We start from the raw sequence: 23362 nt of genomic DNA, 5'->3' as shown, positions 1-23362 counted from the left end.
TCGATGTGAACTGTCCATTAAAATGTTGTGGCAAGACATTCAGCTTCGATTTAGTTAGATTAAATTCCCTACAGTGTGGAAACAGGCCATTCCGTCAACAAGTCCACACCACCTTCCAATGTAATCCAGCCAGACCCATTCCCCTACCCTATATTTACCCTTGTCCAATGCATCTAACACTATGGGCAATTCAGCATGGCCAATTCACCTGACCTGCACATCCTTGGGATTATGGGAGGAAACCGGAGCACCGAGAGGAAACCCATGCAGACCGGACAGAATGTGCAAACTCCACACAGACAGTCGCCCAAGGCAGGAATCGAACCCGGGTCCCTGGCGCTGTGAGGCAGCACTCAGTGGCTAACCAATGAGCCACTGTGCCGCCCTATTAAAAGGAAATTAAAAATGGGCAATAAATGCTGACCTCATTAGTGATACCCATATCAATTTCAGTGAATTTGTACAAAGAAAGAAGAAAGGTTGGAATGGGACACAATCTAATTTTATTGCACTGTCAATGTTTTAAAGATTACAGCATTTAACATCAATTCCTACTTTTAAACATACTTAGAAACAGAATGCTGGAACAAAATAACTATTCCCTTACAAATAAAAACATTGCTACATGATTTGTCACAGCAAACTTAAGTACAGTATCACAGTATAGCTACCCTCCATAATGCCTGGTTCTTTTTAGTGGATAAAAGAAACAAATGTTTAATTTGAGCAAGTTCCTGGGACATATTGTAATAATGAACAGAAAAAAACTTCAAACATTCGCATCTGAGCATTGTACACACTTGATTTAAAACATCCTCAAACCAATTTGCACAAAGTCTTTGGGGACTCCAGGGGTTTGGTGAGACAGAGATCATCATTTTAATTCAGGCAATGAAGCCAGATCAGAAAGAAAAGTCAAAGGTAGAGCTTGGGCGGGCTGGAAGTGTGTGAAAAATCTCTCACAAAAAGTTTTACTAGGTATGATTTTTACAGGGAATATAGAGATCTGGAATATTCTGGAATGTTCAGGTCATCAGTCAGCATCTGTGGAGAAAAGAGTTCATGTTTCAAGTATCAACCCTTCTTCAAACTGAACAAGAGTACAAATCGAATGCAATCAAACAGAGAAAGCAAGCAGCAAGAGAGTCACAGCATACACACTTAGGTTGTTAACTTGATGTAATTTTGTTTGATGTTTGAGGCCCATTTCTTCAATTACATTGGCATTTTCAGGATGTAAGTTTGCTAAATGAGGTGGAAGGTTCGTTTTCAGAAGTTGCGTCACCATACTAGATAACATCATCAGTGAGCCTCCAGTGAAGCACTGGTGTTATGACCTGCTTTCTATTTATGTGTTTAGGTTATTTGGGTTGGTGATGTCATTTCCTGCTCTTTTTCTCAGAGGGTGGTAAATGGGGTCCAAGTCAATGTGTTTGTGAGAAAAAGAGCAAGAAATGACATCACCAACCCAGGGAAACTCAAACATATAAATAGAAAGCGGACTATGCCACCACTGCTTTATCCAGAGGCTCAATGATGATGTTACCAGGTATGATGACGAAACGTCTGAAAACGAACCTTCCAGCTCAGCGAGCAAACTTACATCCAGTACCTCAACCTGAGCTACAAATCTTCTCAAAACTTGTTGGCATTTTCATTTTAATGTTGTTGCTTGTCCTCTCCCCACCACTGCCTTTCTTTCCTCTGGCATTATGTCCCTCTGCCCTGGTCTCCCAACTTGCCCTCCTGCCTGGCCTTGCTTCAACCCCCCACTCAGTCTTGTCCCTCATCCTCTGCCCTTATTTTAGCTGTTCCCTTCTTCGACCTCTGGTTCCAATCCTTGTACTGACGCACCCCCTCTACCTCATCCCACAAGTTGGTCAGCACAGCGACTCTCTTCCAGGAACTTTTGGTTCACTTGAAAAGTTGTTTCTTTCGATTAAAGTCACGATTTTCAGCAAGCAAACAACTGGAAGTGAAGACCTACTCTATCCCCTCCCTCATATTTGTTTGGCTTCGTTTTGAAAACTCTGAAGTGTTTCGGCCAGTTCCTATGGTGTTCTGTTCAGTTTAGATGTTTAGTGCATGGTGCTTCTACCCTGCACTGGTCAACTCTGCTGCATCGTTAATGGGTAACGATTGCATTTTTGTCCTAGTTCATGCATCACAGAAGGTTAGTATGCAGGCACAGCAAGTAATCAGGAAATTTCGTGTGGGAATGAATACAAGAATAATGAGGTTATGCTTCAATTAGACAGGCCATCGGTGAGACCAGATCTTGAGTACTCTGTACGGCCCTGTCACCGTACTTACAGAAGGGTGATAATGCACTGGAAACAGTTCAGAGAAGGTTTACTAGATTAATACCTGGAATGAGAAGCCTGATGTCTGAAAAAGTCCTGACAGGCTGGGCCCATATCCCCTGACCTTATTTGAAGAGTCAGAAGTGACTTAATTGAAACATAGAAGATCCAATGGGGACTTGATCGGGTGGGTGTTGAAAGGATTCAACATCCTTTGATTCTTGTGGGAGAATCTAGAACTGGGGATCAGATTCTAAAAATAACAGATCACCCACTGAAGACAGAGATGGGAAAAGATTTTATTTCTCCTCTGAGGATCAAGCGGCTTTGAAAGTCTCTTCCTCAAAGGGTGGTTGGTGCAAAATCCTCAAATAATTTTAAGGCAGAGATAAGTAGATTCTTGATTACCAAGGGGGAATAGCAGGAATGCAGATTCAAGGTTAAAATCAGATCAGCCATGACATTATTGAATGGCAGAGCAGACACAAACAGCCAATTGGCCTAGTCTTATTCCTTACTCAGATGCTGCAGTTCCAACGTTGGCTGACCGGTTGTGTGTCCTAGATCAGCTAGCCACTCAAATGCTGAATTAAGGTTCCAACACCTGGGAGAACATTGCTTTAAATTCTGTCAGTGTCAGAGTTTAATGCCATACCTGGAATACCGGACACTATTCCTCAGGAAGGACAGATTGGCTTTAGAGAGTACAAATTAGATTCCCCAGAATGATACCCGGACTCCTGGATTAAATTTTGAAGGCATTAGCCGGGAGGTGAGAACACAAACTCAAGCAGTATTCCCTGGAATTTAGAAAGTTAATATGGCAATTTCATTAAGATGTTGAAACTTACTATATTGAAGGGAACAGGTTAGTTTCTCCTATCCTACTTCCTCTGGTTGCCACATCTTGGACTAGGAAGTATTGTCATCTTTCAGTGAGAGGTTAGGAAAAAACTTCTATATACAAAGAATGACAGAAGTTGTAACCATTTTGCCTAAGTGGCAACTAATTCTAATTCCATTTTTAATCTATAAATCTCAGATTGAAATTTTTGTTAATATTTGCTTAATGAGAGATACAGGGCAAAGGTGGTTAGACGTACTTAGGTCACAGCACAGTCACTGAATGATGCATCAGCTTCAGGCACTGCATAGTCACCCCCTCTGACTGGTGATAGGGACTGCTAGGGCTACATCAGTACCAGACATCCCCCACTGCAGCAAGAAACAAGCTGTTCTCAAAACGCATTCTACTAATCCATACTATCCCAATGAGATTTAGAAGTAACTATCTTGAATTGATAGCCCTGGCTTTGAACTTGCACAAAAGTCATAACATTCTCTGCACATCAACCCCATAGAATTCATTCATAATTTTATAGACTTTTAGATTAGATTTCCTACAGTGTAGAAACAGGCCCTTTGGCCCAACAAGTCCACACCGACCCTCCAAAGAGTAACCCACCCAGACCCATTTCCCTCTGACTAGTGAACCTAATGCAATCAGCAATTTAGCATGGCCCTCCCACATCTTTGGAATGTGGGAGGAAACTGGAGCACCTGGAGAAAACCCATGCAGACACGGGGAGAATGCGCAAACTCCACATAGACAGTTGCCCAAGGCTGGAATTGAACCTGGGATCCTGGTGCTGTGAGGCAGCAGTGCTAACCACTGAGCCGCTGTGCCGCCCATAACTTCCATTAGGTAATGTCAGAACCTTAACCTTTTCAAAAGGAAAGCACCAACACGATCAGCTCTTTGCGAAAAATTCTTCAGTGCACTGATTGTAATGAGGTCAGCCAGGAGGACATTATAGAATTTAAGTTCCCTGATTGCACCACATTAACAGCCCCACACAGGGAGCCCTGGCTGACAGATATAAACAAGAGTGACCCCTTTTCTCAAAAACCTCCTTCTTTGCTTTTGGTTGCACTTCAGTCCCACGCTCCTGATCTTTGGGCACCGGGTACGGAGGAGGGAGGGCAGGTCTGAAGACCTCCTCGTGGGTCTGCTCCTGGGCCTGGCCAAACTGGCCATAAACAGGTTCAGGCAGCAGGCTGTGGAGGGGGTCGTTAGGGCCGACTGCCTGCCCCTCTTCCGACAGTAACATTAGGGTCCAGGTGTCCTTGGAGAAAGAGCACGCGGTGTCCACCAACACCCTGGAGTTGTTCAGGGAGAGGTGGGCGCCGCAGGGAGTGAAGTGAATTATTTCCCTGAGCAACTCTATTTTGATTTAACCCCTGCCCTCCCCTTCACTGTTTGATCATGCAGCATTGCCCTTAGATGTGAAGGGCACTGGCCACTAGGTGTTTCCTATCTTCCTGGTGGTAGAAAGTGAATAAAGATTTGTGCACCTTGTGTCTTTCATTGTGTCTCACACCTGCACACACACAACATGGGTGCTGGGGAAGAAATAAGCCCTACTGCAGTTAGGTGGTAGTGTGGGGGTAATGAAAAAAAGAAAACAAAAACAGGAGTACATCATGGGTTCTGAAAAAAAAACAATGCTGGCTCTGAGGAAGGACTCTCTGGCTGTAAGTAAAAGGTGACTGGTGACTGAAGACCAGTCTCTGTGGAGTTATTTCATTCAGCTTTAGAGCGATCTATGTAAGTCTTTTTACTATTCCTTCCAGGTGTGTGTGTCAATTTTATGTGGAGAATGACCTGCATATAGCAATCATCTACATATATATATATATATATATATCTCCCATTAGTCAACTTCCTTTTCCCTCAGTGTATTTATCCCTCTCTCAAAAATGTCAGCATGAAGTCAACTTTGAACTTCTCCCCGAGAGAAGATTCTCCCCATAACACTCCTGACAGGATAAATCAATTTGAGCTGCAGAATGCATTGCGAATCTCACACTGTACATTTTTTCCAATAATTACTGCTCCTGCCCTTCACATTGAGACATTATAGTTCTTGCAATATTGGGATGGGGGGGTGGGGGGAGGTGGCATCAATCTGATGTAGACAGAGAAATGCCTCAAAAATCAGTATGGAGAAAGAAGGGACCGCTAGGGCTACATCAGTACCAGACATCCCCCATTGCAGCAGCAAGAAACAAGCTGTTCTCAAAACGCATTCTACTATTCAATGCAATCCCATCTGCCCTATCCCAACACTACCATCCACACCATCACTTGCTTCATTTATAGCCTGATCCTGGTCTCTGGTGGAATTGACTTTTCAAATATTTTAAAGAAGAAAAAAAAAAAAAATCGCAGGGAACGCTCAGCAAGGGCCACATGACAACAATCAGGAATGGACATTGTGGCTTGCTTTCTTAGAATAAATATTGCTCCTCTGACAAAAAACTAATTGCAGTTGTCCTGCTGGGATTAACTAAAATCCAAACAGATCAGGTATCAGACTTTGGATTGACATTTGCAGGATTTGTACTGTAAAGAGCTCCTGGGTGCAATGAGGAACAGAATATATTCGACCTGTAGTACTGCTTCCCTTACAGTAAGGGGTGTTGTTGTTCCCCAGGAGTGATAGAGCATCCTTGCGCCATCAGGTGACAGAAACTACAATTGTCAGTTTAATATGGAAAAATATTAATGTACTGTAGATCATAGAATCATACAATCCCCAGATGTGGAAGCAGGTCATTCAGTCCATCAAGTCCACATCAACCCTCCAAAGATCATTCCACCCAGCCCCACCCCCTTACCCTACTCCTGTAACCCTGCATTTACCCACAGCTAACACACCTAATCTGGACACTATGGGGCAACTTAGCATGCACAATCCACCTAACCTGCACACATTTGGACGGTGGGAGGAAACCAAAACACCCACAGGAGACCTGCAGAGAGAAGGTGCAAACTTCGCAATGACAGTCACCTCAGGCTGGAATAGAACCTGGGTCCCTGGTGCTGTGAGGCACCACTGTGCTAACCACTGAGCCATTGTGCTGCTTCATTTTAAGCAGGATACAATGCTCAATGAAATAACACTAAATTATCTCCATTTTATATGAATTACAGTAATCAGTAAAAGGGATGACGGGGGAATGTTTGTTAGGGAAGAAAAATATTGTGTTCTTTTGCCTGAGTAACTGAACAAACCAAAACAAGATGTGCTCAGTTTAATCTCCTTTCACCTAGGAATCACTTCTCTCAGTTGGGATAAGAACTCAGGCAAATTCAAAATTGGAAAAAGGAGGAGGTGGTATAAACAGCAATAGTCTCCCCTTTGCTGGAAAACCTACCATGAGGACAAATCGGGGCTTAGCGGTGAATTCCTCTCTAACCAAACAGTGCTCGAGGTTAGAAAGTAGTGTTGGCAATTTTGTAGTGGAGGTACCCTGCACATTTACTTAGCAGAGCAAATCGATTCAACTCAATTTCAAATAAGGAATCCTCTTGTGGTGCAGTGGTAGTATCCCTATCCCTGAGCCGAGAGACCCAGGTTCAAGTCCCACCTGCTCCAGAGGGGCATATAAACATCTCTGAACAGGTTGATTAGGAAAAGTATGTCAAATAAAGAGATGCAGAAATGGTTGCCAAATTGTTCAAATGCTCCTTTCTTCCCATTGTGCCGTCTTCTGGCAATGCATTCTCTTGCAGTGTTCAAAATTCCCTGCATTGATTCCCTCTTGATTATAAAGAATTTGGAAATAGCTTCAAATGTGTGAATACCAGACATAAATTCAAACAGCTGCAGCATTATGAAGTAAGGTTGAGGGAGCTAGGGCTTTTCTCATTGGAGCGAAGGAGCATGATAGAGGTGTTCAAGATGATGAGAGGACTAGATAGAGTGGATAGTCAGAGACGATTTCCCAGAGTGGAAATTGCTATCATGAGGGGGCATAATTTTAAGGTGAATGAAGGAAGGTTTTGGGGAGATGTCAGAGGTAGGTTATTTACACAGAGTGCGAAATACACTGCTGGCAGTTCAGTCAAATACATAAGGGACATGTAAGCAACTCTTGGATAGGCACATGGAAGATGAAGGCTATGTAGAATGGGATAAAAGATTGACAACAGGGTCCCAGGTTCGATTCCAGCCTTGGGCGACTGTCTGTGTAGAGTTTGCACATTCTCCCAGTATCTGCGTGAGTTTCCTCTGGGTGCTCCGGTTTCCTCCCACAGTCCAAAGATGTGCAGGTTAAGTGAATTGGCCATGCTTAATTGCCCATAATGCTAGGTGCATTAGTCAGAGAAATGGGTCTGGGTGGTTTACTCTTCGGAGGGTTGGTGTGGATTGATTGGGCCGAAGGGCCTGTTTCCACATTGTAGGGAATCTAATCTAATCGAGGGCTGAAGGGCCTGTACTGAGTATTTCTGTTCTATGTTCTATAAAGCTGTGAGGCTGTTTTTGTTGGTTATACTGTCTCCACCTTCAGTCCTGCACACAGAAAAACTCGGGTGGCTAAACGTATGGGATCTCTCATTCCCAAAGGGTTTCCCTGCCCACACCTACTGAAACACCTTACAGATCCTGCCGTTACCAACAGGCTGGTGGTTTCTAATGGTCTTAAATATGGAAGAACAAGCTTGGAAATAGTCACTCAAGTGGCTCTAGCCTTGCCTGAAATGATTTTGATGTTGACGGTGGGTTTGTCCAGCTGAATTAGCCTGCTTTCACACGCCAAGGGCTGTTCACATGGGAAAAAAAAAACACAAAAGAAAGCCTACGCTTTCCAAATAAAATTAAAGCCAGATCACAGGGAGGGAATTACAGGTCAATAGCTACTTGAGGACAGCAATCAGTTTAAACCCATTCTTATTTAATGTTGTGATCTTCAGTTAGATTACAGCCTATAAAGGTCAAAGGTAAATTTGTCATATTCCCAGAGGATCATAGTCCTCAGAAACAGAGAGAGAGAGAGAGAGAGACTGGTGTTGAGTTTAATCAGAGTTTCACCACACCTTAGGAGTGGGGTTGAGAGGGCAGGACCTTCATAGTGACCTCAGTTGGTATGTGATTTGTGTCACTGTGCATCGCAAACCAGCTGTCCAGCTAACTGAGCTGACATGGTCAGTGACTGAGTCCTGGTTATCTATTATTCTCTCAATACAGCAGCTGAAGCCCTTGATAAGTTCTTAACCTACAGCTCACTCCCTTTCCATTGCTTTTGCAAATTTAAGACATGAAATTTTGCACACAATATTTTCTCAAGTTCAGCCAGAGAATGATGAGGTATCTGAGCTGCTGTCAGCTCTTTGAGATCCTCTGGTTTGATAATCTATCAGAGAGAGTGACCAATAGTAAGTTGGACATTTTCATAACCAAGAGACACTCGCAATAATGTCGCTATACTGGTTGGTACCTCCTTTCTGGCTGGTGTCAGAAACATGAAAGATACCCATACTGTGGAGCTAAGACAAGGCATTATTAGATACCTGAGAGAGAAGAGGAAAGGGAAAAGCCTCAAGAAAGGCAGAAAAATGGTTTTTAATGCTACTCAAATAGAAAATGGAGAGAAATGAATAAAATTAGTGACCAGGAGAGCCCACTCGACAATGAAAATCAACCTTCCCGTACAGGAGGGTCCCTGATGGTCTGAGCGGGGGGTGTTCATGTTACTTGTGGGTTCCTTTCCCTCTTGACCCTATTTTTGGGGGATAATCACATTCAGACTAGAACTGGGCTATTCAAGGCCAAAGTCAGGGAACATTTCTTTCCACAAAGTGTGTTGCAAATCCAGAACTCAAAAGGCTGTGGATACTGGTTAAATGCAACTTTCAAAACTAATGTTAGTAGATTTTTGTTTGGGGGGGGGGGGGGGGGGGGGGGGGGTGGAGGTTGGCGCAGAGTAGTGGAGGGCATCAAGGGATTTAGGATGAAGACAGTTAATTGGACTCAGTGTATAGATCACCCAAGACCGATCGAACAGGCCTCTTTCTATTCCTGTAATTATCCTCACTAAATGTTCTTTATAGATTGTGACCAGCCCTTTCTATGGCACGAACAGCATCGCTTTGCTCCATTACATCATGGAAACTTGGACCCACTTGATAAGGTGACATTGACAGCCCTGGTCTCTCTCAGAGCAGGACTCCTCCCATTTCAACAACTACAACCTATATTTATGCAGCACCTTTAGCAGAACAAAACCTTCTAAAGTTTTTCACAGAAGCATGATCAAAAAAAAAGCTGGCATGGAGCTGTATAAAGACATATTGCTAGAATGACAAATAAATTGATCAAACATCAAACAGGAAGGCTTTAAGAAGCATTTTAAAACAGGAGAGAGAGAGAGAGACAGACAGACAGACAGACAGAGAGGCACAGAGTTGTGGAAATGAAATTCCAGAGCTCAAGACCCAGGTGTCTGAAGACATAGCAACCCATGGCAGAGCGATGGAAATTAGGAATCATGAAACGATAGAATTCCCTTGTCTTTATTATGGTTGGACAACTATTTAGTTGGAATTCAAAGCAATGCTGGTGCTGGCTATGCTGTAAACAGTACTGCAGTGGGAAGCCTGGTTGACCTTCCCGTCCCAGCACAAGCCAAACACAGAACAGCTGATGGGTTGAGCCAGTTCAGTTTAAGGCATCGAATTGAACCTGAAGGCAGTAGCAGTATTAACTTTCTCTCTCTCCCCCTCTCTTTCCACTGAGCTTCATGTACTGTACCATGGATGATCCGACGCAGTTCTCCTTTATTCCCAGAAGTAACGGAGATACCAGATTGTCTCATTCTTGAGCTGCGGGCCAAAGAGAGGGTTCAGCTGAGCTAGGATGGCAATGAGCCAGCTAAAGGAAAGAAGGAAATTACAGAGTTTAATCCAATAAAGTGGCTTCACGTGAGGATTACTTAATTAACTTCTGTTGCCACCGAATCCCGGTTACAAAGGAAATCTTGAACAACCACAAGGTATGAATCCTTTATCTAGTCACACCAGGTTGTTTGGCTTTCAATAAAATCTATTTAATTGCACCAAATTTATTCCAATTAGGGCCAACTAGCAATGTTACTCTTTAATTCAAGGGTTTGAACTGACAGTACAGAAAGGACTGACTACAGTTCTAATCTCACTTTTGTAACTTGGTAAATATACTTTATTAAGCCTCAATGTGGAGTCTATCTCAGCAGGCAAGACAGGACACAACCAGCAACCAGTCACATTCTAAATGAAAGCAGAGTAGCAACAGACTTTCCTAAATCAGCTCCAAGAGAAATCAGAATCCTGCCTTATAGTCAGCTTGTTATCTGATCCATCACACATCTCTGACTTTAATCTTGTGCCTGCAATGCAAAACTCTCTATCTAATGCTGTTTGAAAGTCCCAGTATCTTACATCTACCTTGTATCCCACATCTATCTCTTATTTATTCATTGACAGGATGTGGGTGTCATTGGCTTGCCAACATTCATTGACCGTACCAAACTGACTCTCAACTGCTCTCTGGGCAATCACATTGCTACGGTTAGAGCTGGATTTTTAATATTACTCAAGATGTCAGTGTCTCTGGCATCTTATTGTCTATACCTAGTTCACAGAGTCATAGAGATATACAGCATGGAAACAGACCCTTCAGTCCAATCCGTCCATGCTGACCAGATATTTTATATAAATCTGATCCCATTTCCCTCTAAACCCTTCCTATTCATATACCCATTCAGATGATTTTTAAATGTTGCCATTGCACCAGCCTCCACTACTTCCTCTGACAGCTCATTCCATACACGTACCACCCTTTGCATGAACAAGTTGCCCCTTAGGTGACTTTTAAATCTTTCCCCTCTCACCTTAAACCGATGCCCTCCAGTTTTGGACTCCCCCATCCCAGGGGAAAAGACTTGTCTATTTATCCTATCCATGCCCCTCATGATTTTGCAAACCTCTATAAGGTCACCCCTCAGCCTCCAACGCTCGAGAGAAAATACTCTGTCTATTCAGCCTCTCCCTATAGCTGAAACTCTCCAACCCTGTCAACATTCTTTAAGTCTTTTCTGAACCCTTTCAAGTTTAACAACATCTTTCCTATAGCAGGGAGACCAGAATTGCATACAGTATCCCAATAGTGGCCTAACCATTGCCCTTGAGAAGGAGATGGCGAACTGCCTTCTTGAGCTGTTGCAGTCCATTTAGTACACCCATAATGCCATTTGGGAGAGAATTCCAAGATTTTGACCTAATGAGACCGAAGGGAACAGCGATTTATTTCCATGTCAGGATGGTGAGTGGCTTGGAGAAGAACTTCAAGTGGAGGTGTTCTCATTGATCTGCTGCCCTTGTCCTTCAAGATAGAAGTGGCTGTGGGTTTGGGAAGTGTTGTCTAAGGATCTTTGGTGAATTTCTGTGGCGCCTCTTGTAGATAGTACACACTGATACTACTGAGAAATGGTGCTGGAGAGAGTAGATGTTTGTGAATATGGTACCAAATCAAACAAGCTACTCTGACCTGGCTGGTGTCAAGTTTCTTGAATGTGTTTGGAGCTGCACCCATTCAGACAAGTAGGGGCATTGCAACACACTCTTAATCCATACTTTTGTGGATGATGGACAGGTTTTGGAGAGTCAGAAGGTGAGTTACTTATTGCAAGATTCTTAGTGTCTGACCTGTTCCTGTAGCCACTGTGTTTAATACTTAGTGCAGCTCCGTTTTTGATCAATGGCAACCCTCAGGATGTTGATAATGCGGAATTACAGTCAATGGCATTATCTTTGCCATTCTCTCTTGTTGGAGATGACTTAGCATTTGTGGGGCACAAATATTTCTTGCCAATTTTCAGCTCGAGCCTGGACATTGTCTAGGTCTTGCTGCATTTGACATGGACTGCTTTTGTTCTCAAGTTGTTGCAAACACAGTGTTGGATATTGTTCAATCATCAGCAAACATTTGAATTCTGAGCTTTTATTTCAACCCAGAAACCTGAAGCAAACTGGTTTACAGATCCTACAGCTTGTTCCTCCTTTAAGAAAGAGATAGGGCATTATTAGCTATCTGCCAATTGACCTTTATAAGTACATTAGCTTCTTTTAGCATACACACAGTCCATAACATGGTACTTACAATAAATAGCAACAAACCGCTGTTGTGACGATCATTGTTATTATTACACTGCAAAATAAACAGAAGGATGGAATTAAAAATTAATAAGAAAGGCCAATACTCTTAACCAAACAATGTGTCAGGTAATACATGAGGGAAACCAGGGAACTCAAAATGCTTCTCAGCTGAAGGTCAAGAAGTGGGAGGGAGAGGCAACGTACAATATTAAAAAGAAACAAAATGTGCATTAAGGCCTTCCTGGGGACATTTCTATAATTTTCACCAAGCCCACATCCTTCAGATTTCTCCATTCAACAAATTCTGACCTCTTGAGCATCCCCAATTTTTAATCACTTTATCATTGGTAACCACGTATTCAACTTTCAAAGCCCAAAACTCTGAAATTCCCTCACAAAACTTCTTACTCCCTACCTCCATTTCCTCTTTTAAAGTACTCCTTAAAATTGACATCATTGACCAAACTTTTGATCATCTGTCCTAATATTGCTCTGAGTAGTGCAATATCATTTCCACATTATAACACTCGTGTGAAGCATATTGGGATGGTTCACGCTAAATACAAATAACTACCACTGTGGGCATCACTGACAATGTTAGCAATTGTTGTCTATCTCTACTTTTCTCTCGAAGTGGTGACGGTGAGGGATCTTGAATTGTTGAAATCAGTTTGACGTAGGCAGACTCATGTTTAGGAAGGGTTTCCAGGATTTTGACCCAGGCACAGTGATATATCGTTAAGGTAAATGGCCATCCTATTGGATTTATCAGTACCTCTCCTGTATCTAAAATTATTCTTCATTTTAGCCTTTAACATGATTGCAGCTATGCCACCCCATCAAAACTCAAGCGATGGGTATGGGGATCAGTGTCAGGGTCTCAATTATTGACAATTTGTATTGACAACTTGAAAGAAGGAATCAAAAGGCATGGCTTCTAAATTTGCTGATGGTACAATGAAATAGGTAGGAACACAAGTCGATTTTCCTGCTCCTCGGATGCTGCCTGATCTGCTGTGCTTTTCCAGCACTACTCTAATCTAAACTCTGGTTTTCAGCATCTGCAGTCCTCACTTTTGCCTAGGAACATAAGTTGTGAAGAAGATATAGCAAGTCTGCTGTTGGAGACAGGTCAGAGACAGAAATGAGCAAAAATGTGACAGATAGAGTACAATGTGGGAAAACGTCCAACTGGTCAGGGCAACTTGATAAGCCATATATGGATGCAAATTTGCTCGCTGAGCTGGAAGGTTTGTTTTCCATAAAAACAAATCTTCCAGCTCAGCAAGCAAACTTACATCCAGAACCTCAACCTGAGCTACAAATCTTTTCTAAACTCAATAAGCAGTATATTATTTAAATGGAGAGAGACTGCAGAAGAGAGAGATCTGGGCATCTAGATACATAATTCATAAAACATTAGAATACAGTCATAGCAAATAAATTAGGAAGGCAAATTTTGTTGTTTATTGCAAAGATAATGGAGTATAATAGCAAGAATGTTTTGCTATAGTTGTAAAGGACATCAGTAAAAGCAATCTGGACTAATATGTACAATACATTTTGGGTCCTTTATTTGAGAAAGTGTGCTTGAAGCAGTTCAGAGGAGGCTCTCAACTGATATCTGGGGTGGGGAATTGACTTTTCATGAAAGGTTGGACAGATGGAGACAATATATTTGAATTCAAAAGACAGATGATCTGATTGAAACATTCAGGACATTGAGATGTGGATGATCTTGAGGAGATCTAATGGTGTGTAGCTGTAAAGACATTTCACATCTTCAGGAGACTAAAATGAAGTAGCATAGTTTAAAAATAAAGGTCTTTCAGTTAAGATGGAGACGAGGAGGATAATCTTTTTCTCTCAAAAGGTTGACTGTGTTTGGATTTCTGGGGGAAAAAACCAAAAAGCAATGGTTTTTGAGGGGGGTAGGGTTTATTAAATATTTTAATAGCAAACGTAAATTGGTTCTTGGCCAAGCAGGGAGTCAGTGGTTACCTGGAGTAAACAGGAAAAACGGATTTGAGGCCACAACTAATCATCAAAGTGATCTTATCAATTGATAGGCTGTTTGGCCCCTCGAGTCTGCGCGATCATAAATTTGTACATATAGGTCTCTAATCCAAAAATAGCTCTAAATCAAGCACAATTTAGTGACTTCACACTGAAGGCAGTGTGAATGAGATTTTTTAAAACAAAAATCGACTTGGAGGTGCCAGTGGCGGACAAAGTTAAAAATCACAACCAGGTGATAGTCCAACAGGTTTATTTGGAAGTACAAGCTTTCAGAGCGCCGCTTAGGAGATGCCAAAGAGTAGTGAATGCACAGTGGATGTTAACAGTAGGAGTACATATTCCTCAGTCCTTACAAGAGTAAGATTGGCCTAAAAAAAAAGAATACCGCAAAAACTAGCAGAGGGATTGAGATGGTGATCAATACCAATGTTGTAACTGCCTCATAGGGACCAATGATAGTGCCATTCAAACCTCAGAATTATCCTTCAGTACTAAACATATTCTCATCGATAAAGATGAACAATTCAACAGCATTTTCTACAGTCCCCTTCAGCATAATGGCTGTGTGAAGTTTCGGAATATCCTATGCAGCTGTAAGGCCTGCAAAACAGAGATGGCAGCAATTCACAAAACTTATGCAGGCCACACCATACATGCATCAATTTAAATTAAATACAGAATCAGTAGGGGAAGCATTTTTTGAGGCAGGAAACTTGGCAAATTATCTTTATAGCACAGTCTAGAATGGACTGAGAGGACACTCCATTGTTGTCCAGCAACCAGACAGGTTTCAGAACTTAAACCTGAATTGGAACACCTCCATATCACATATGTCTCACTGAATATTTACTCCATAAACAACTTTCAACCAAAATATCAATAGTATATCTAAGATGTGCAAATAAATGAATGACAAATACATAAATGTCTTCATTACAGCCAAAACTTAACTACTTCAGACTTGAGGCTTCCGTCAATCTCTGCAACACTGATCGGCAGAATAAAACCACAAGCTATGGCTCAGTGAGTATGTAGTCACCTCCAAATCACAAGATTGAGAATTTAAGTCTCACTCCGGGATGCTAACACACAAACTAATCCTGATGCTTCAGTGCAGTATTGAGGGGATGCTGGAACATCAATGTGCTGTCTTTTGAGACATTAAACAGAGTCCCCAATTGCCCTAATGCGTGTCACATTTCAAAGAAGCACAGGGAAACTAACCAATAATTATCCCTCAAACAACCAAATCAAAAAGTAATTGCAAGGGTGCAGGGAAAAGACAGCAAAGCAGTCTTAACCAAGTTATTTTGGCAGAGGGCCATTATGGGTATGACAGGCTGATTTCCCTCGTTCTTTATTGCAGCAATCCTATGAATCCATGGACAGATTATCTGGTCATTTTGACATGACTATTTATGGCAGCTCACTGTGAACAATGACCATTCACGTTTCAAAGGTAACTCATTGGTCACAAGTTGCTTTAAAGCATCCATGGTGGCTGTGAGAGAGACTATGCAAATATAAGTCTTTCTTCATAACTATTTGCAATTTATAACATTAGCATAATAACAAAACCTCCCAAGTTACCTTACAGATAACATTACCGATGCATAAAACAAAACATAGGAGGTCACGAGGAGAGGTGACCTGGTCAAAGAGGTAGGTGTCACGGAGAATCTTAAAGGGAGAGAGAGATGGAAAAAGGGGGAACTTACATGCAAATTAGCAGAAAAACAATAGGCACTGAGGCGGAGGCAGAGAAAATGAAAACAAAGGTGATGAACTGAAATACAAATCAAAAATAGCAAATAAAAAAAAGCAAATAAAACCGAAAAACTGCGGATGCTGTAAATCAGAAACAAAAATAGGAATTGCTGGAAAAGCTCAGCAGGTCTAGCAGCATCTGTGGACAGTTAACTTGACCCGAAACGTTCACTCTGATTTCTCTCCACCGATGCTGCCAGACCTGCTGAGCTTTTCCAGCAAGTCCTATTTTTGAATCAAATATAACACCTTCCTTCTACATTTGGAGGTCTTCTTACAAAATCACGGGAAATTAAGGCGACAGAAAAATTCAAGCATGTAATAAATCTAAAGGCATGAAAATATATACTAAGTGAATGACAGACCCCAGACATCCCCCACCCACCAGTAAATCCATCCGTTAGAAACGCTGTGTGGATACGTACCCTCTGTTGGGACCCTTCGGCACAAACCAAGGCAGAGCAAAGCCCACAAGCCCCCAAAAGATAGTGAAGCAGACCATGGGGATGGTCACCGAATGGCTGGTCATCTTGTCCTTGTCCCAGTCTCCTGCTTCCCCACTGCCAACCGCTTCTTCCACCAGCCCCACAAGCGGCCCAATCCACCAATCTCACTCCGCCTGGCAATCCCGCCTATACCCAGTTCCCATTGGTCAGCGATGACACCACTGCCTTTCCATTGGACAAACCCCACGTTCATCATTTCCCCAGCCCCCCAGTGATTGGATACTAATTCAGGTTACACTTTTTAACCCCCTTCAGTTCATTTTCCCCTTTATCCTTGGCTCCCAGGATGTTCCAAGCAACTCATTTAAACCTTGCACTTCCATCGAGGTAGATTGCAACAATTGTTTTGTAGCAAGGATCAAGGGTTGTCTTTGTCGCCATGGCGGTACGTCATACATGGGCGAGATTTAACTACCCTGACACTTTGTGATTGGCAGGTTTTCCCGTCTGGATCTGTGATTGGTTGGATTGGGTGTCAATCATTAGAAAGCGGGCCCTCAGCTGTTCTGTCATATTGTAGTATCAATGAGATCCCACACTGGGACTTTTCACCCTCTGGAAGGAATCCCCCAGCCTGGACCACCCCCCAAAAATGGCATTCATTTTTCATCATTCAGAGATCGAGACTTTTAAAAAAATTAGGACAAATTATCGATTGGCCTATTTAAAAGAGGATTGAGGGGATTTTGTAACTCCTGGCTGCAGAGAGCTGAGGCTTAGTGCATATTTAAGCCAGAATTAACGGAGAACAGATAGCACCAAAAAAGTTTTTAAACTCATACACATAGCCCTACCTGTTCTCTTTGAGACTGCTCCCGCTTGTGTCAGTATTTATTGCCACATTCTAGTTGCTCTTGAACAGATGGTGGTGAGATGCCATCTTGAACTGCTGCAATTCATTTGGTGAAGGTACATCCACAATGCCCTTATTTGACCCAATGACACAAAGGATGAAATAATTCCACAGACGCCAGTATCCTGTCACCAAGACACCCTTTAGTTACAGGAGAAAGTGAGGACTGCAGATGCTGGAGATCAGAACTGAAAATGTGTTGCTGGAAAAGCGCAGCAGGTCAGGCAGCATCCAAGGAACAGGAGAATCGATGTTTCGGGCATAAGCCTTCTTCAAGAAGGGCTTATGCCCGAAACGTCGATTCTCCTGTTCCTTGGATGCTGCCTGACCTGCTGCGCTTTTCCAGCAACACATTTTCAACCCTTTAGTTACACATGAACAGTCATTGACACTGATGCAGCTCCAACTCTCAGAGTGAACAGAACCTCTTTCTGTTTATATCTGTCAACCAGGGCTCCCTGATTGTACCAGGTTAACAGCCCCAGTCAGAGAACTCATATTCTCTGAGGTCCACCTGGCTGACCTCATTACAATCACTACAAAAGGATGGTGATATATTTCCAAGTCAGGATAATGAGTGGCTTGGAGGGGAACGTGCAGGTGGTGGTGTTTCCATGTATTTCTGTACTCCCTGATGGAAGTGTTGTGGGCTTTGAAGGTGCTATTGAATTGAATCGAATTGAACTTATTGTCACGTGTACCGAGGCACAGTGAAAAGCTTTGTCTTGCGAGCAATACATTGCTGAATTTCTGCAATGCATCTTGTATATGGCATAAACTGCTGCTCCTGAGTGTCAGTGGTGGAGGGAGTGATTGTCTTGGGTATGGTGTGTATCTGGTGAGCTGATTTATCCCCATTGGTGTCAATCTTTTTTGAGTATTGCCCATCCAGGCAAGTGGGGACTATTCCATCACACTCCTGACTTGTGCCTTGTGGATGGTGGACAAGCTTTGTGGAGTTGGTGGTGAATTACTCACTGCAATTATCTTAGCATGACTTTTTGTAGCCACTATATTTATATGGCTAGTCCAGTTTAACTTTTGGTCAACTGAATTCCTCAGAAGAGTGATAGTGGGAGATTCCATAATGGGTACATCATGAAATGTCAAGGACCCACAACTAGATTTCCTTTTTGTTGGAGATAGTCATTACTTGACTCTTGGTGGTAGAAGTGGGTTGTATCTTACAGAGACGTTGGGGAATCAGGAGGTGAGTTACTCGCTGCAGGATTCCTAGTTCAGTTTCTCGTCCGTGGTAATCCTGGAGAGGATGCAGGAGGAGTTCAGAGTCAAAGAGGGATGAGGCCATGGAAGGACTTTAAAAGGATGAAAATGTTACAGTCTGGACATGAATTGAATGGCAGGCCAGGGAATACAGAATGATGGGGCGAGAAGACATGATGCCAGATTCGACAGGGGGAATAGCGGTTTCCAATGACCGCAAATAAAAGTTTGCCTCTCCCTTTCACAATTTAAACTCGTGAAATTAATGATTCAGTGCTCTGAAACAGTTATGGTTAAAAACAAACCGCAGAAGAGGTGTCGCCTATTTCAGACCCGCCCCTGGAAGGAACCACAGTATCTCCTCCTGTTGGATTCTGGTTACACTGAAACTTTTATTTTCTGCAAAAGGTTAATTTACAATGGCGATCACTTCAGTCCGGTGCAGGTTTTGCAAAGTCCTTTTGAACGCCCCTGTCAACAGGAGCTGGAGTTCCGAGGCTGCACTCCGACCTCAATACGACGCCGTGATCATTGGCGGAGGTAATCTACAAAAAAAAACCTGGTGGAACATTGGTGTGAGGGGATTGAGCGGAGTGAGGGGGTTACCCTTCCAGGATTGAGTTTATTACATTTCAAGTAAAGGGCTTTAAACTGTGATATAACGCTGCACAATCGTCACCAGATTGAGAACACCAGTCCGGCCCAACAACAATTTGTATTTTGTTTTGGAATAGTATTATGTAGCACACTTACCGATATTCCTCTCGGTATGGAATGACCCTGATAAGTTTAGGTGGTTATTATGTTTCAGTCATGTATATCATCAGAGCGCTTCCAAATACCTCTGCACCACAGAGTCTGCAATCTCTCTTTATTTAAATAATGAGATGCTTTTCTGTCTTAGTGTACAGGTTAATATTTTCTCCACACACTCCTCTCTCTGCCATTTATCCCCCATTCATTTAACCTACCTTTTTTTTGCCATCTGCGAATTTAACAACTGCATCGTCGTCCAAGTCATTTTCATAGATAGTAACTGGTTGATTTTGCAGCGCTGATCCCTGTGACACTCATGTAGTTAGATCTTCAGTCATTTTATGCAATGATCAATTGTCAGTTTATCCCTAATGTACGCTTTCTGTTAGTTAACCAATCTTCTATTCGTGACAGTATGTTCACCCTCTCTGCAATATGAGCTCTTATACAGTAACCTTTGATGTGGGCTTTATCACATGCTATTTGGAAATTCAAATGCACCACATCAACAGTTTCCCCTGTACTGTATCCATCTCACCTGTTACTTTCATAAAGAACTCTCATAAATTAATCTACTATGGTTTCCCTTTCGCAAAACCACGTTGACTTTGCCTGGTTGCATTCAGATTGTCAAAGTGCCCTATTGTAACCTCCTTAATACTTTAATAGATTCCGACATGTTCCATTTGTTAGATGTGAAACCAACTGACCTGTGATTTCCTGTTTTCTGTCTCCCCCCCCCCATTCCTGAATGAAGGAGTTAAATTTTCTATTTCCAATCTGCTGGGATCCATCTAGAGTCATAGAGTAATGATGATGTACAGCATGGAAACAGACCATTCAGTCCAACTTGTCCATGCCGACCAGATATCCCAACCCAATCTAGTCCCACCTGCCTGCACCTGGCCCATATCCCTCCAAACCTTTCCTATTCATATACCCGTCCAGATGTCTTTTAAACGTTGCAGTTGTACCAGCCTCCACCATTCCCTCTGGCATCTCATTCCATACATGTACCACCTTCTGCATGAAAAAGTTGCCCCTTAGGTATCTTGTGATCTCAGGACACTTTCTCAGGTGATTATCATTGGTTTGAGCTGCTCCCTCCCTTAAACTTCTCAAATAATGTGTATTTCTGATATTATTTGCACCTTCTACAGTGAAAACAGACACTAAATAGATGTTGAATGATTCTGCCTTGATTTCTTATTTCCCAGTAGAGTCATGGAGATGTACAACATGGAATAGACCCTTCTGTCCAATTCGTCCATGCCAACCAGATATCCTAAATTAATCCAATTTGCCAGCATTTGGCCCTTATCCCTCCAAACCCTTCCTATTCATGTACCCATCCAGATGCCTTTTATATTCATCACTTTCTTTATCACGAGAATGTATCTTCACTGAAGTCTATACAATAGCTCTTTGCATGTCTGCCACTACATTTCTACTGACCTACCCCTTCCTTTCTTCCTAGTTCATTTTAACCAGCTCTGTCCTTACTCCTTGTGAGTGCTCTTATTTACATTTGAAAAACTAGTTTTAGACCTTCCTCAAATTGAATGCAAAATTTATACAGGTAATGATCAGTGCTTTGTAGAGGATTCTTTACTATGGCACATTAATTCACCCTATGTCATTGCACACTCCCAGGTCTGGTATATCCTGCTCTCTCGAACATGCTGCTCTAAGAAATTGTCTTAAAATACTCTATTAGCTCATTTTTATCATGTTATATTTGCCAATATAACTCATTCAATCAGTATGTCAATTAAAATCACCCATGATAATAGCTGTACCTTTCACAGAAGCCCCCATTATTCCTTCCTGTATACCCTGTCCCACAGTGTTATTACTATTTAGAGACATATAAACTGCTGTCACAGTTGATTCTTCTCTTCACTATTTTCTTCGCTACTATTGCTGCAAAAGATCACTTGTAAATTTCAAGGAAGGCAAAGATTTCCTCAACTGTCTGGTAAACATTTCTCCTTCGTCTAATAGTATTAGAAAACAGATAACTCAGTTGCTTATCCCAGTGCGTTTTGCAGCATGTCGAGCACAGCATAGCTTCATTCTTTGTCCACATAACAGCATAGTTTGCCTACTCCCTAGTTTGTGACCTTGTGTTCCTATAACTTTGTCCTGTTGAGCCTTTCCCACTTCCTTCTCCCTAACATTAGTGGCTATCCCTTCAACTTTCTCTGGAATCCATTACCCAAACCTCTCTGCCTCTGTCTCTCCCTTCCCTTCTGACCCTACTTAAAACCAAATCTTTGAACAAGCTTTGGAGACCTGCCCAAGTGTTTGTTTCTTTGGCTAGGTGTCAGTGTTCTGTCCATGTTCATGGGCAGCACCTAGGAGTGTTTTCCAATGGTAAAAGCACTATATAAATGCACTACAATCACATAAAATGCTGAATAAACTCAGCAGGTCTGTGGAGAGAGTTAAGTTTTGAGTTTGGTACGTTGACCTTGTTTCATTCTCCATAGCTACTTTTGGACCTGCTGAGATTCTTCAGCGTTTTCTGTGTTAGCTTTGGATTGCCAGTATTTTGCTTTTATATGTAAATGTTGTTTGTTTATGATATATGATGTTGCTAAAACAGAGTATTTGACTCACAATCTGCATAGTATTATCTGTACTTAAATAATACGAAAATGAACATCTTATTTTCCTTTATTTCCCCAGGTCACAATGGGCTTATAGCTGTACGTACAACTTTCTTGTCTTTGCTTCTGGTAACATTTTAATACTTGTTACATTGAGGTTTCAGTCTTTCCTGTGTTTGGGAAATTCCCAGAATGTTAAAGCTGGGCCTGATGGCTGGGTGCAGCTGAGTTTGACAGATGCTGTGTGGTGAAGCTGTAATTCTCGGGCAGTTGGGATAGGATGTCTTGTGGGGAGGTTTCATATGGCAATGTCTCTTGGACAGCAAGAGGAGGGAACTGGACAGGTCTCTAAACTCCTGGATGGTCAGCTCCAGACATTGGAAAGGAGAACACACAACCTTTCGCAGATTGAGTCTCGGTCAGAGAAAGGAGGCATCTGAGACTCCAAGAGGACATTTTGTCCTCTCAAGTAAAGAGAAGAGATAGCAGGAAATAGCAGTCAAAGTGGCTATCACACAGTGAAAGAAAGTGGAATTTGCAAGATAATCAGATGAGAAAAGCGATGCATACCACTTAGATGAGAGCAGCAGTTACATGTGAACACACCAACTGCAAGTTTCCCTCCAAACCACTCACTCACCATTCCAACTTCTAAATATTTAGTTATTTCTTCATGATTGCTGTTCAGAATCCTGGAATTCCCTCCCTTAGGGCATTGTGGGTCTACCTACAGCACATAGACTGCAGTGGTTCAAAAAAGCAGCTCACCACCACCTTCTCGGGGCAACTAGGGATGGGCAATAAAATGCTGACCAGCCAGCGACACCCAGTGATTAAATCCATTTGGACTTTAGCACACTCCAGCATTCTAGTATTCATTGTCCTTTGATTATGACTCCTGTATTCCAAGTAGTGATCACTATTGTGTACTATTCCTTACATAGTCCAAAATTTGCACTTTCCTACTTTGCTCAGTCTGACTGTGATACCCAGACATTAAAGCCACTACCATGCTGGAACTGACGGATTAATCACCATGATAACCTCTTTGGACTCTGTCAGAACCCATTTTGAGGTTGATTGCCCATAACCTTAATATGAACCTAACCTAGATCTTTACTGAGGTTGACTGACCATCCAGAACTTTGTGTTATGGCGGAAGGTACGGTGAGTGATTTGGGAAAATCTGAACATTGAGTCTTATTCAAGTAGAACTCAGACACATCACATGTTTCTAATTGTGCTGTCAAGGAGTGTGCCTCATGGCTGCATTGGAGTGATTCTGTTGGATTCAGACTTCAGCTTATCACGATGCTTCGTCTCCTATAATATAACCGGTAGCT

At 42.3% G+C, this 23362-nt stretch overlaps 2 protein-coding genes across 2 annotated transcripts in view; one reads left to right on the top strand and one right to left on the bottom strand.

Annotated features, from left to right (window-relative positions):
• Positions 1 to 486: 486 nt before the first annotated feature.
• atpv0e2 (ATPase H+ transporting V0 subunit e2) lies at positions 487 to 16678 on the bottom strand. The gene is made up of 4 exons (XM_043713015.1): positions 16494 to 16678; positions 12287 to 12334; positions 9902 to 10021; positions 487 to 1044 (listed from the first exon to the last, which is right to left on the bottom strand). Exons 1-3 carry the CDS (start codon positions 16595 to 16597, stop codon positions 9928 to 9930), a joined length of 246 nt encoding a protein of 81 aa, XP_043568950.1. The 5' UTR covers positions 16598 to 16678; the 3' UTR covers positions 487 to 1044; positions 9902 to 9927.
• Positions 16679 to 18889: 2211 nt separating this feature from the next.
• The window catches only part of pyroxd2 (pyridine nucleotide-disulphide oxidoreductase domain 2), a 65514-nt gene continuing 61041 nt past the window's right edge, over positions 18890 to 23362 (top strand). The window contains exons 1-2 of the mRNA XM_043713014.1: positions 18890 to 19191; positions 22099 to 22118. Of these exons, the coding sequence (XP_043568949.1) occupies positions 19071 to 19191; positions 22099 to 22118 (141 nt within the window). The 5' untranslated portion in view covers positions 18890 to 19070. The remainder of the gene's footprint in view (positions 19192 to 22098; positions 22119 to 23362) is intronic.

This window comes from Chiloscyllium plagiosum, chromosome 22, assembly GCF_004010195.1.
Source record: "Chiloscyllium plagiosum isolate BGI_BamShark_2017 chromosome 22, ASM401019v2, whole genome shotgun sequence".
Classification (NCBI taxonomy): Eukaryota; Metazoa; Chordata; class Chondrichthyes; order Orectolobiformes; family Hemiscylliidae; genus Chiloscyllium; species Chiloscyllium plagiosum.
This window is presented reverse-complemented; position numbering and strand designations above follow the sequence as displayed.

Excerpts from the sequence above, each read along its gene's own strand:
- atpv0e2 (XM_043713015.1), bottom strand. The coding sequence starts at position 16,597 with ATGACCAGCCATTCGGTGACCATCCCCATGGTCTGCTTCACTATCTTT. Across the intron at positions 12,335-16,493 it reads CCGAAGGGTCCCAACAGAGG|TGTAATAATAACAATGATCG; the intron begins GTACGTATCCAC and ends TTTATTTTGCAG. Across the intron at positions 10,022-12,286 it reads GCGGTTTGTTGCTATTTATT|CTGGCTCATTGCCATCCTAG; the intron begins GTAAGTACCATG and ends TCTTTCCTTTAG.